Source organism: Lepidochelys kempii, chromosome 2 (assembly GCF_965140285.1).
Source record: "Lepidochelys kempii isolate rLepKem1 chromosome 2, rLepKem1.hap1, whole genome shotgun sequence".
Classification (NCBI taxonomy): domain Eukaryota; kingdom Metazoa; phylum Chordata; order Testudines; family Cheloniidae; genus Lepidochelys; species Lepidochelys kempii.
This window is the reverse complement of record NC_136381.1, coordinates 211,375,270-211,390,181: the sequence shown is the minus strand read 5'-3', so window position 1 is coordinate 211,390,181 and position 14,912 is coordinate 211,375,270. Positions and strand designations below refer to the sequence as shown.

Below are 14,912 nucleotides of genomic sequence, written 5' to 3'. Positions count from 1 at the left end.
GAATGACAGAACAAAAACATTTTTAAAGAAGATCAAAGCTGTGTAGCTGGTACAAGATAAAAAGTGGTTAAAGACTGCAGTTGGCCCCATCATCGCTGTTGAGCTGACAGATGCGAATCAAAGGAAAAGAGTAGGTCCTTCATTTTTATAGCCTGATTTTCTATAACATCATTTGTACCTGACGAGACAGGAGTTGCTGGAATACCTTCTCTGATGCAGGATCCCATCCCATATTGCCTATGACGAAGCTGAGATACAACAGCAAAGCTAGGAATTGATAGTTAAGTGTCAGTGGCAGTGTGTTCCCTGAAGCAAGGTGATATGTGCTTCATGTTCTAGGGCCGACTGAAGGAGGATGTCCCTCTTGGCTGCTGAGATTCCCTCAGTATTGAGGTGCAGCATCAGGTGAACTGACTCCAAGCTAAGGTTTCTGACTCTGGCCTGGAAGAGGATCCCATTTGGAGAACCACTCCTTTGGGCTGTATTTGTCTCTGTTTTTCACTTTTTTTACAACAAGAACTTGAACTCCAATTTTTCATTTTATCTACTTTAGCTTCCTTTTTCACTACTAACATGTAGGTTTGCTCCTCTTTGCTTTTTATGACCGTAACAATAGCACTTACCATAGGCACCAACTCTGTGGGTGCTCTGGGGCTGGAGCACCCACAGGGGAAAAAATGGTAGGTGCTGAGCACCCACTGGCAGACCCCCCTATCGGCTCCTCCTTCCTCCCTGCGGGAGGAGCAAGAACATGGTGTGCATGGGGTGGGAAGAGGCAGGGTGTGGGTGGGGACTTGAGTGGGGCGGGGCCTGGGGCAGAGCCAGGGATCGAACACCCCCCGGCACATTGGAAAGTCGGCGCCTGTGGCACTTACCCAGAATTCAGTTCTGGGTCATGCGGTTTTTCCCTTTAGGTATCTGTGACCAGTGGTGAATATAGTGTGACAGCCCGCCTACAGAATTTATTTTAACAGTTGGAACAAAATGTCAGAGAAAAACTATTTTAAAACAACCAACAATCCACATGCACGTCTATCTTACCTGAAGTCTTTCCAGCCCCTGATAGTAACCTAGGCAGGCTTAACCTCTTCAGAAACCTGAGTGGTATATAGGGTATATCTACTCTTCCAGTTGAAGGTGTAAATTCCAGCTTGAGGAGATGTATCCGCACTAGCTCTGTTGAGCTAGTGCAGTGAAAATAGAGTGTAGCTGTGTTGGCATGAGCGATGGGAGGGACTAGCTGCCCTGAGTATATTATAGTATCTTGGATGGGTGTGTATTTGGGGCAGCTACACTCTTTTGTGTACTGGCTCTATCAGAGGTAGTGTTGGTACATCTCCTCATGCTGGAATTGACAATTTGAGTGTGAAGTGTCAACATGGCATCCTTAGGCTGGCTCCCCTGAACACTTCCCCCGTCTCTTAACAGTCCCTTTTTTAAACTGCTGTAGTCCTTTTGGTCTTTGGTTTGTGCAGGCCTTTTCCTATCATGGCATTGTCTCAAAACATCCTTCAAATGTTTGGGATGAAGTGGCTTAACTTCCCTCACAGCCCCTTATTACATTAACCCAATATATTCGTACGCTATCCCAATAACTAGGTCAACATTCAGTATTCATACATTATTACAGAGCTGCTCCTACTCCATCACATAGTGTGTCACTCAATGGGCTCTACTCTGGAGAAAATATCCTCAGCAGTTGTTATCCCATTGAGGTTTTACAGACCTCTGGACTACAAGGTCACAGAGGCCTTTCCCTGTATTAAAGGACTGCTTATGTGACTGCCAAAGCTTGCTCTCTTTTCAAAGATAGTCACAGATCCTACCAGTTGGGCTCATGAGAAAGATGTTGGTGTGGCATGTTGTGTCCCTTAATATCTTAATGCAAAGGGGATAGGAAGGGAGACTTCTTTCTTAACTGTCTAATTTTGCTGATATAGACAGCAACACACAAACACACTCCTCTTTGAGCACGGTTTGGAAACATGCTGCTTCTCCAGCAAACACAATTTTTAAAGAAGACTACAGGCCTCTGACTTGTCCCTCTTGCTATCATGAGAACTTGTTGGAATTGCACATGCCTATTACTTAAAATGTAGGTCTGCAGTAACTTCTGCATCACTCCAAGCTGGTTGGGTGAGGCAGGGGGAACAAACAGACAGAAAAGAAAGAGTTGTGATGCACAGATCCCTAACTCCCAGCATTAGAACTGGTGAACAGGGAGTTGTCTGAGCCTTGTGCTGTGTGGTTGAGCTTCTATATCTTCACTACAATACTGTCTCATGCCCCAGAAACCTACATATATTTCTCCCTGGGTAAGAACTGTTATTTTTTATATGTGTGGGGAAAAATTAAAATTATGATTAAATTTACAAAGTTAATCTCCTCCATTGACTGTGATAAACCTTCTTCTAATTTTTACAGGTAATACATTGAAAATATTTTCCTTTTAGACTAGAATAATTTTTCATTCCTCAATGTAAACAAGCTAATTTAGAAACAATCATATCTGAAGTTTTAGCGTTTTCTTTTTTTCTTTTTACAGCACTTATGGAAGCCCAAGATATTGAACTGTACCTGAGACCCCTGAGAAGACACATTCAGTTTCTTAAGGAGACAGAATTCCCCAAGATCCAGGCTTTAATTCCCCCTTTGTTTCACACCATCTGCCTAATCTGGAGTCACTCCCAGTTTTACAGCGTGCCTGCACGAATAATAGTTCTACTTCAAGAGTTCTGCAATCTGTTCATTAACCAGGTAGCTCAAAATATAAATCATAAACTATGTGTATCTAATAAATAAGGGCCAGTCAATAAGTAGTATGCTAATAACAAAAGAGAATGAATTTAGTGTGAGTTTTTTCTAATAAATAGTTGTCAAGGTTCCTTCCCCACTCTGAATTCTAGGGTACAGAAGTGGGGACCTGCATGAAAAACCCCCTAAACTTATTTTTGCCAGCTTAGGTTAAAACTTCCCCAAGGAACAAACTATTTTCCTTTTTTCCCTTGGACTTTATTGCTGCCACCACCAAGCGTCTAACAGATATATAACTGGGAAAGAGCCCACTTGGAAATGTCTTTCCCCCCAAAATTCTCCCCAAACCCTACACCCCTTTCCTGGGGAAGGCTTGATAAAAAATCCTCACCAATTTGCATAGGTGAACACAGACCCAAACCCTTGGATCTTAAGAACAATGAAAAAAGCACTCAGGTTCTTAAAAGAAGAATTTTAATAGAAGAAAAAGTAAAAGAATCACCTTTGTAAAATCAGGATGGTAAATCCCTTACAGGGTAATCAGATTAAAAACATAGAGAATCCCTCTAGGCAAAGCCTTAAGTTACAAAAAGACACAAAAACAGGAATATCCATTCCATTCAGCACAGCTATTTTATCAGCCATTTAAACAAAACAGAATCTAACGCATATTTAGCTAGATTACTTACTAAGTTCTAAGACTCTATTCCTTTTCTGTTCCTGGCAAAAGCATCACACACAGAGAGAGAATCTTTGTTGGTCATTTTGGTCAGGTGCCAGCGAGGTTATCCTAGCTTCTTAACCCTTTACAGGTGAAAGGGTTCTTCCTCTGGCCAGGAGGGATTTTAAAGGTGTTTACCCTTCCCTTTATTTTTATGGCAATAGCACAATTAGAAGATTAATCATGTTTCCGCAGAGATCTCCAATTACCATTTTGCTACTAAACCTGCAGCACAGCCAAATAATTAGAACTATCTGTGCTGCCATTTCATAAGTTCTTTATTTGAAAAATGCAATAATCTCTGCATAAAGAAGAAAAAGTATTTTTCAAAAATTATGCGGTGCTCAGCAAGTTGTTTCTTTTGTTGCCAGGTGGGTCTAATGTCTCTTTTCTTAGTTATCATTACACCCGCTATTTGCTTTATCAAATTGCAAACATGTGATAAAAGCTACTCAGATCAAGAAACTATGGAATTGGCAAGCAAATTGTCAGTGAATGACTTTGAAATGCTGCATTTTCTATATTCCCACAATTAATAAACCCTCCCTATTTAGCAGGGAAAGCCCCAATAATGTAAAACATACTGGCCTTTCCCACTTTTCCATTCAAACATCTCTCCTAGCCTAACATATTTCAGTGGAGCTAAGCCATGTGTTCATAGTGGTACTTTTAAACGTAGCCATTTCCTGAGGTCCAGTGTTGTGGACACTGTTCTTCTGGCCAAGCAAATAGGGCCAGGACTCCCTTAAACAGTCAACAGCATTTGTTAATTGGCCAAAAAAGTCACCTTTGAGAAACATAAGAGAAACTGACACTCCCTAGCCTACTTCAGAGCATGGGTGCACAGCTGCCACAGCATTCTAAGTTCCTGCTGGCCAGAGAATGAGAAATGAAGGAACTGATTTTCCTTTCACGCTGGACATTACTCCTGATTTATGCCATAAAGACAGAGACTTGTCAGAGTTCTTGCTGAACAGGGAGCAGGACCACTCGGAGACAGCTTTGGGAGGACCGAGTATACTGTTGCTGCAGCAATATTTGGATTTCATGTTTGCAGTGGAATTGTAGTGGTGCTCAGCTTTTCTCAGGAAAAAAATGGTGTGAGCACCTGTACCCCAGAAGAAAATATACAGTTATTTTTGTGAATGCAAGATGTGATACCAGCGTGGCAGAAGGTAACAGTGGTTGCTGTGCCAGTATGCAGTCATGTAGCCAAGCCTTTGGAAGAGAATTAGGCTCCAGAAATCTACTTTGTCTCCCACATTAAACACTATGCTACTGAGCATTCCCTGTCTATTTTTATTTATAGATTAGGTTTTTCAGTGGCCTGTCCCCATTTTGTCATGCCTTCATTTTTCCATGCCATCTCCGTCCCTGCTACTATGTTTATGCTGGATTCTGGAAGGCTGAGTTACAAAGTTTGAATGTTCATGTTTCCATTGAAGCTTTCCTGAATGCTCTAGATTTCCTGCAGTAACTATTATTACATTCTCCCTTTTTTATTCTGTATTTACAGAGTAATTAATCTAGTCTTACTATTGCTACCAACATGTTTTTTAAAATAAAAAACATATGCCAAAGGCCACAGGAAAAAAAAAAACAAAAGCAGAGGCCACAGAAACCACAGTATATATGAATGCTCCAAACATAGAAGACAGATTCTATTTTAAAAGGAGAACTGTTAGTAGACTAGTGTTAATGATGTAGGTGTGATTCTGTTTTACTTCTTAATTCTGATCTCTGACAGAATAGGCAGCAACACTTGGAACCAATTAGAAGTAATGCTGACTGACTTGAAAGGAAACCTCAAAGAATATATGGCCACTTCTATGCTGGCTGCAAAGTAGAGACATGGAGAGTTGTGGAGCTAAATAATGAAAAATAACTGGGGGTGGGAGTATAATGTGCTCTCTGTTTGGGAGCGAGGAGCAGTGAGGGAAAAATAAAAGTGAGATAGCAGCAGAGCCGGGTTTTTCCCAGTCTGTTGTGTGGGTAACTTCTCATTTGAAGTATACAAATTTAATACATTCCGTTCTTAGATCTGATATAACAACCATTAATTACAAGTTTGCATCAAATTGGAATAAGCCTGACCAGGTAAAAACAATAATGCTTTACTCTTATATATAGACAGAGAATTTTCATCCAAGGCTGTTAGTTCTCTTAACAGATGTCAGCTGCATCATTTTTACAACACCCCAGTTGTCGTTATAATCCCCATTTTACTGTTGTGGAAACTGAGTGCCCAAAGTGGTACTGAAACTTATGGGTCAGTGGTAGGTCTGTGGATCAGTGTAGGTATTGGATTGCTTTTTGACAGTAGGACCCAGTCTCCTGTCTAACTGTGAGACTACTGTCTCCTGGTACTGTTTTACAGCAGTCCCATCTATTTTTTTTTAATAATTCGGGACTGGGTGTCCAAATATCAGGGTTATTTCCAAACTCTGTCACTGACTCAGTTTGTGATGTTGAGCTGCTTTATTGACCACTCTGTGCTTCAGTTTTATTATCTGTAAAATAGAGATCCTAATACTTGCATACCTCACAGGGATGTTGTGAGACTTAATTCATTAATGCTTGTGAAGCACTTTGAAGTAATCTGATGGAAGGAGCTATTGAAGTACAAATTATTATTATTTATTATTGTTATTTTATTTATTTTAACAGTATATTTGCTTCCATAAAAGGTAGATATTTTTACCATGCACTGATCCTATATTACTCAAGTCAACTGAAAGTCAAAATGGGCTTCTGTCTCTGTATTTAAAATGTTTTTATCTAGTTATTTCATGCAATACTTTAGCCATTAAAGGAGTCAGTAATAGTATATTTACTGTGTTATTAATTAATTGTACCATTCCAGTTTTAATAGAGTAATGCTAATAATTAAATACTTTTTCAGGGGCTTTGAATGTAACCATACACAGTTATGTAATAACCTCAAGAGACTAAATATATTTGCTATCTGCCTAGTGAAGCCTTGATTAGATTGGTTGTACTGAATGGTTCACTAGAGTAAAGTACTTAATATGAAAATAGACAATGAGAATAAAGACAGGTTTCAGAGGAACAGCCGTGTTAGTCTGTATTCGCAAAAAGAAAAGGAGTACTTGTGGCACCTTAGAGACTAACCAATTTATTTGAGCATGAGCTTTCGTGAGCTACAGCTCACTTCATCAGATGTTTACCGTGGAAACTGCAGCAGACTTTATATACACACAGAAATCATGAAACAATACCTCCTCCCACCCCACTGTCCTGCTGGTAATAGCTTATCTAAAGTGATCAACAGGTGGGCCATTTCCAGCACAAATCCAGGTTTTCTCACCCTCCACCCCCCCACACAAATTCACTCTCCTGCTGGTGCTAGCCCATCCAAAGTGACAACTCTTAACATAATCAAGTCGGGCTATTTCCTGCATAGATCAAGGTTTTCTCACATCCCCCCCCCCCGCCCCCATACACACACAAACTCACTCTCCTGCTGGTAATAGCTCATCTAAACTGACCATTCTCCAGGTTTAAATCCAAGTTAAACCAGAGCATCTGGGGGGGGGGGTAGGAAAAAACAAGAGGAAACAGGCTACCTTGCATAATGACTTAGCCACTCCCAGTCGCTATCTTAAAACAAAAAAACTTCAAATCCAGACTCCAGCGAGAAACTGCTGAATTGGAATTCATTTGCAAATTGGATACTATTAATTTAGGCTTAAATAGAGACTGGGAGTGGCTAAGTCATTATGCAAGGTAGCCTGTTTCCTCTTGTTTTTTCCTACCCCCCCCCCCCAGATGCTCTGGTTTAACTTGGATTTAAACCTGGAGAATGGTCAGTTTAGATGAGCTATTACCAGCAGGAGAGTGAGTTTGTGTGTGTATGGGGGCGGAGGGGATGTGAGAAAACCTTGATCTATGCAGGAAATAGCCCGACTTGATTATGTTAAGAGTTGTCACTTTGGATGGGCTAGCACCAGCAGGAGAGTGAATTTGTGTGGGGGGGTGGAGGGTGAGAAAACCTGGATTTGTGCTGGAAATGGCCCACCTGTTGATCACTTTAGATAAGCTATTACCAGCAGGACAGTGGGGTGGGAGGAGGTATTGTTTCATGATTTCTGTGTGTATATAAAGTCTGCTGCAGTTTCCACGGTAAACATCTGATGAAGTGAGCTGTAGCTCACGAAAGCTCATGCTCAAATAAATTGGTTAGTCTCTAAGGTGCCACAAGTACTCCTTTTCTTTTTAATGAGAATAAACAGTCATATACAGGAATGCTGTCTATAAGATAGTTAAACTTAGCTATGTTTTGTTGAAAAAGCCAGTAAATTTGTAAAAAGAGCCTCATCTCATATTTAATACTCAGACAAAACTCTGATTAATTTCAATGGGGCATTTTGAGAATAACTTTTTAAATGTAATAGAAATCTCATTGGTAAAGGCTTAGTCCAGGTCACTATTGTAATGAGCAAAATAGATAAGCAACCTTTGTGTTAGGCTACAATTTTGTTAAATTATTTCTTACATTCTTTGGAAATGGCTTTCTATTTCACAAAGAAAGTTTTTTGCCTTGCAATTTTTGCTGTTAAAGAAAAATTCAACTATAGATAATTACATGATTTGCTTAACTTCTTATTTAAAAATATTTATAGTTAGAAATCTACTATCTTGAAACCTCTGTAACTCTATCCGGAGTCTATATGCAAAATTATTACAAAAGCTATGTTAGAATGTTACGGTTGCAAAGTCAAGCATTCAAAAGTTAGGAAATATCAGAATTAAGGTTGCTCGTGCAACCTTTGTGTGTTTGTGCTATGACACCCTTTAATTACATGATCATTAACTATTTTGTGCACAGTTGGAACTTTGGGTTGGAGGAGTTCTGGGTTCAATTTAGTCTTGAGGGGAGTGTTCTCTAGTGGTTAGACCCTGCTGCTCGCTCCGCACCCAGCCTGTCCCTCTCTCTCTCTGCTCCTGTCCCCTGACCTATTCCTGTTCTCCCTTCTCTTATCCCTTTTCCTGCCTCTGCTGCTCTGCTTCTCAACCCTCTGCATTTGAGTCAGGATACCTTCCTCCTTCTCCAAAGGCTCTACTGAGCATGTGCAAATGGCAATTTTCCAAGGTTTATAATTCGGTCAGATTTGGCTGCATTCTCAGGGAGAAAACAAAAGACAACTTGGTGACTTCCGTTGCCAAATTTCAGGTCCCTGCTCTAAAGAACAGAAGTGCAAGAGCATCTCAATGAAACACTTGTAAGAATTTTTTAACATGAATAAAACAATGTCTTTATTTCACACTTAGAAATGGCAGGACCTTTTTTTGCAGAACTTGAAGAAATGAATAAACATTCAGTCTGAGCCTGATATGGAAAGCTTCATCTTGAACAAGTAAAGTTTTGTACAGTTAGAAGTAGCAGGGTCTAATAATGGGAAGTGTTGGGCAACATGATTATTGGTGGTGCTGCCAGATCCACCTATAATAAAATAGTTCCTATGACACAGCTATTTCTGGTTTTCATTTTGAATAGCTAAAGAGTCCATGAATGAGCCTCCTCTTTTTTTTTTTTATTTTTTCATATAAAGTCCAGTAACTTACAAAATAAAAAAGTCATACCAGTCTCAGGCTGGCAGTTCTAACAGTATGTGTAATAAAGATTAGAGAGCTAAAATAGGAATTTAGCAATAAACAGATAAACCCGTCTCTAACACTAAGTAAAATTTTCCCCAAGTGTTGCCGATCTGTTTTTGTTTGTGTTTTTCCCCCCACTATGAACAAACCACTGCACCGTGACTGTGTACAAAGATAGCACACCAGGGCTCGCTTAATTCCATGGGTTACATGACAAATTTGACATTTGAGGAGATGATATGCTGCAGCAAATATTGATTTTTAAAACCTGTTTTTGTTTCAGTCATCTTAAATGTAACTTGGGAAAACTGACAAGCTAGAATTTTTAGGCCTAACAATTTTTAATTATTAATATATTAATATATAAATATTATAATTAATTTAAATACTGTTAGCACTTGTATAGAGGGTAAGTGTCTTTTTGACTGAAGTTATGGCTAACTTTGATAAGCAGTGACTTTTTTGTTCTTCCCCTATCTTTTTTTAAATTGTAGGCTAGATCATACCTCTCCCCACAAGATCTTTTGAAAGGAGAAATTGAAGAAACATTAGAACATGTGCAAATAGCTGTACATACCTTAAGGAGCTTTAAGAATTTCTTCTTTAGCCACAGAGAGAAGTTGGCAAGTTACTTCACCAATGGCAAGGAATTTAAACCATGGGATTTCCAATCTAATATGGTCTTTGCCAGATTTGACCTATTTCTCAACCGTGTAGTGAAAATTGAGGTATTATTTACAATTTGCAATTATATTTATCCATTTTTCAAGCAGCATAGATTATCTGAGAATGCCTGCACCACATCTGAAGCAGGGGGGACAGTGTCTGGGCTTGCTGGAGGAAGGGAGCAGTGCTTTGAGTGGGGTGGGGGAGGGGGGAGGAGTTCAAAAACGGCAGCAAAAAGGTGGGTGGGGGTCAGCTTGGCACACTGACTCATCCCATGGGAAGGTAGGGCAAAAGGTTGAAAAGGTGCAAGCCCAGGCATTAAAGCCCTTTCTCCAGGCAGCAGGCAAGTCAGCACCCATCCTTCCTCCCTCCCCTTGAGGTGGTGAATATCAGGTTTGGTCAGGACCTGCTGTGGGCATTGCGCTAGTCACTTCTTTTAGGGGGGCTCGGAAGGAATTTTTCTCTGACCACCAGATTGGCCTAGGTGAAGTGGATTTTTTCTGCCTCCCCTACAGCGGGACGTGTGGGGCGGATGTCCACTGCGGATACTCCGGTGACCCGATAAATGGCCTCGTAAAGGACCTTAAAAAGGAGGTGCTGGTTAAAGGAACAGAACATGTTGGAGGGAGTTTAGGGCTCCTGTGATTGGTATGGCAGGGAGCCAAGCCCTCTTTCGTATAGCCCACCTTAACCATCCTACGAGGGCGGGGGGGTGGTGGTGGTGAATGGTAACGTCCAAGCCATGACAGGTTTCAGAGTAGCAGCCACGTTAGTCTGTATCCGCAAAAAGAAAAGGAGGACTTGTGGCACCGTAGAGACTAACAAATTTATTTGAGCATAAGCTTTCGTGAGCTACAGCTCACTTCATGGGATGCATTCAGTGGAAAATACAGTGGGGAGATTTATATACACAGAGAACATAAAACAATGGGTGTTACCATACACACTGTAATGAGAGTGATCAGGTAAGGTGAGCTATTACCAGCAGGAAAGCACGGGGTGGGGGGAGGGAACCTTTGTGTAGTGATAATCAAGGTGGGCCATTTCCAGTAGTTGAAAACAATGTTGTCTGTGGGACCTGGATGGAAAATAAAGGGGGCTGGTGGAAGTCCCGGGTAGTTATTTGAATGAACATGGAGTTGCGTGCTGCACTGTACACTTTTATCTGCTGGGTAGTCCCAGACACCTCTAATGATAAAATTGTGGCCTGATTAAATCCATATCAAGTGTCTCCTGTCCTCCTTTCGGTATACCCAGACAAACAAGTTTTCTTCTCTTCCTGAAGGGAGTTGGAAGTGTGTGTGACAGGTTTGGTCACAGAGACCCCCTTGGGACTGTCACCTGATGTGCTGAAACTACCTCTGAGCCCATAAGGAAATAGGGACAGAAAAGTAATCAAAATAGGTGAGAGTGAAGCCCAGAAGAAGCTAGAACAGCACAGGTTGCAAATTGCTAAGAAGGAAAGAGGTGCACAAAGACAGGTATCCTACAGGTGGAAGTTGGGATCCTGGTAACTGCTGCAGTGGGAACAGACCCCACGGACTCTGTAGCTGGAAGCAAGCCCCAACCTGAGTGAAGGGGGGTGTAGGGGGGGATTTTGTTGGCCAGTGAAGGGTCTGTCATAGCTGTGAGCCCACGACTGGATCAGGGTCACATTCCCTTTTGGGGGACACAGGTATGTCTTGCTCAGAGGGGAGCCCAGAGAGGAAAGTCCAGACGGAACGTGAGGGGGAACAGGAGGGTCTGCCCACCTTTTGTAGGGAGGCTATTCCCCAGGAGGAGGGTGAAGGATTTGCATCTGAAATGCCTGACCCCTCACCTGTGGATCAGGTTTTAAGGGAAAACTAGGGGTCAGATCTCCTGGAGGGGAGAGTCGTCCCAGCTGACCTTTTGGGAACAGAGAGTAGGATGTCCAAGGGCATCTTACCAATCCAAAGCACTCCATTAAAAGATGTTCCTGCTCTGCCTTGAAGAGACGGTTATTTCTTACAAGCATGAGGAAGAAAAACTTCACAAGTGGGTAAAATCAACACAAAGAGATTCCAGAGGGAGGGGCCAAGTGCAGGCATGGTTGTAGTGCACCCTTTCTTTGCCAAAACCTCAAACACATGCCTGAATTAAGAGCTTTCTCCAAAAAAGCAAGAGAATGTGTGTCTGAGCACCTACCATGGTACACAAAGGGATTGGAAAATACAGTAGATACCGGGCAAGCCAGGCTATGTGAACAAAGTCTGTCCATCATAAATTGGCTGTTAATCTTGTGTCTTTTTCTACTTCATCTATGGGTCAAGACAAAGAAGTTGATGCTAATGGTAAACCCTTTTAAAAATGTGTAACATACCTGATTTTTGGAAAAAACTTTTATACATGCTTGGGATGGTGACAAAACAGTCCCACAAATGTGTTGCTTTTCATCTTATACCTGGAAGCTTGGCATAGCAGCAAAAGCATAACAGGCCTACACTGTTGTGTTGAAGGGGAAACTGAGGCACATCACCTCATGGCATTGGTGGCTAAATGCCAAGACACCTACACTTTAACAGATATGGCTACCTGCATTCTGCTAGCAATACTACACTCCAACATGTTTTCAGGCACCCGGGGACCAGGAACCGCAAACCTTGCTAGGACACCCATGAATGACATCATATGGTTTAAAGGTACTGGGAGGGTGTGTAACGAGAGACAAACAGGTATTTTACATGTACTGCCTCCACCATGGAGAGCGTCCAGGACTCTGGCAGTAAGTTCAGGATGAGGGTGTGATGTTGCACTCCATATGTTTTATAGAAATATGTTTATAAGTGTGAATATGATGTAACTGGAATATGCTTCATGCAAAAGGTCTCTTGTAAGGTGTCATTACAAAGCTTATGATCTACCAAGTGTGTTCATCATATTTGTTTGCATGCATTATTTCTATGTCTGGAGTCCCAAGCCATCACAGAAAAGGGGCTCAGAGGTACTTTCAGCACATCGGTGACAGTCCCAAGGGGGTCTCTGTGACCGAGCCCGTCACAGCGTGCATTTCTAAATACATTATCAAACAGTTCCCTTAATCCTTCTGGGACACAAGATACTTATTTCCTTCATTTGAAATCAGAGAATATAGAAATTTAATTTAATTTGGCACAGACTAGCAAGAAGGTGACACTAGGTTCAGCCTTACTTCTCTGAATAAAATTTAAGTTTAACTTTCATGTTAATATTTTGTTGCGCATAATGACAAGAAATCAATATGTTCTGCATGAAAGTGTTTAAGTTCCACTAATTCTTTCTGCTTGGATGCTGATGAAATTAAAACAAATTTTACAGTTATATATTTGGATTGGATAATTTTAATTTGTTTCCACTTGAGTTCTAATCCTGTGCGTGACTCTCTGCGTGGATGAACCCTGTGTTTACATGGAGTCACTTGAGAATCTGGACCTTCCTTTTTTACATCCTGGTTACTCAAGGTGGTGCAGATTTTAACTCAGTTTTTTGTTTGTTGGTTTGGTCAAAATGCGTAAAACTAGGCAAAAATGTCTCAAATATGATGGTTTTCACTATTTTGTGTTAAGGTACATAGTTAATTATGTTTTTCACTGATTTAGGATATCTTTGTTATCATGTTGGAATTTCAAAAGCTGGAAAAGCTGGAGTTTGGTGGAGTCAAGGGGAAAACTTTGAGTGAACAAATCTACAGGATGAATGAAGAATTTATAGAAAGCTGTAAAGTTTTTAAGGAGAAAACATACGATCCTTCAGATTACAATAATATGGTAATGTTGTAGTTTTCATATTGGTGTTTCTTAATTTTTTTCTTAATAGGTATGAAAAGATTTAGTAGTTGTGAAAGTGAACAATTCATTTATTAGAGCCAGGCAGAATATAGGTAGGCATTATACAGATTTCCCACGCAACTTCACAAATGCACCCAGGACCTTACCACCATCACTTCTTGCTATTCTATACTTGTCTTCTCAAGAGCAGTTTTCTGTATGTTTTCTCCTAGCTGAATTCTTTGGAGGCTTTATGAGGTTCAAAAGTGTTGAAAAAGCTTCTATCAGGATCTTTTGAGGGTTTGAACATTGGTCTTCAGAAAGGGAAAAAAAAAAAGGCTAATATACTAATCCACTTTGCCTCCTAGCAACCAATTAACCATTCTGTTTAAAATAGTTTGACAATCTTAACTCTTAGATACCACTTAAAATTGTGTATTAAGACATACTTCATATTGACAGTTTTGACATGAGTTAGGCATGAGTAATGAATTGGAACTTCAGAACTGAAGTTGGGAAATTGGGGTAAGAGACTTGTAAAGCATGTGTGCTATGTAATGTCTTACAATATGGTAAATATTAGTGTAATATCATATTAATTAGTACAGTTTTAATACTTATTTTATATAGCATTACATTTCACATTATATAAATATATATTTTGATATTAAATGTAGTATATTGTAGGATCATCTTTATTTATCTGAAGATTGCAGTATTGACTCATTATTTATAATTAAATCTGGAAACCAAAATTCCATTTTTCGAGGATTCTGGCCCCTTTTTCAATGATGCTTTCAAATAAAATTTGTATCCAATCAAGTTGTCTAGTGGGATCTGAAAGAATTAGAGGAATAGGGTTAAAAATAAATTGCTGTGGGTATCAACATTCTCTTTTTTTGTGCCCACACAAGGCACATATTTTCAGCTGCAGTGTGCCAAATCTTGATATCCCAAAATCTAAAATATTTGTTTGGTATGTTATGTTCACAGACAGAGTTTTAAGTGAGCCAGAATAGACATGGAATACCCAAGAGGAATGGCCTATCCAGATGAATAAGACTAAAACTCTTAATGTCATGTCTTTCTTTTTAAAGAAATATAAGGTGACCCAAATAGAAGCTTGGATTAGGCACTGTTAATTGGCTTTTGCAAATTTCATAAAAAGATTTATTAGAAGAAGTGAATTTCTTTAATTTATATTCTTATATATACATGGTATTCGGGCAGCTTTATTTGTGGTCTGTGGCCCAGATCTACAAAGACCTAGGTGTTGTGATGCTGAGTGTAGCAACACCTAACTTTTATACACGTAAAAAAAATCACTGGAACAACAATGCGATCCACAAAGCCTGAGTTAGCCACTTAGGCTCCCTATACAAGGAATA

General features: G+C 40.2%; 1 protein-coding gene across 1 annotated transcript in view; it reads left to right on the top strand.

The window, feature by feature from the left end:
* DNAH11 (dynein axonemal heavy chain 11) overlaps positions 1–14,912 on the top strand; it is a 291,551-nt gene that overhangs the window by 21,363 nt on the left and 255,276 nt on the right. The window contains exons 6-8 of the mRNA XM_073333745.2: positions 2,546–2,757; positions 9,589–9,822; positions 13,357–13,524. Coding sequence (XP_073189846.2) covers positions 2,546–2,757; positions 9,589–9,822; positions 13,357–13,524 — 614 coding nt within the window. The remainder of the gene's footprint in view (positions 1–2,545; positions 2,758–9,588; positions 9,823–13,356; positions 13,525–14,912) is intronic.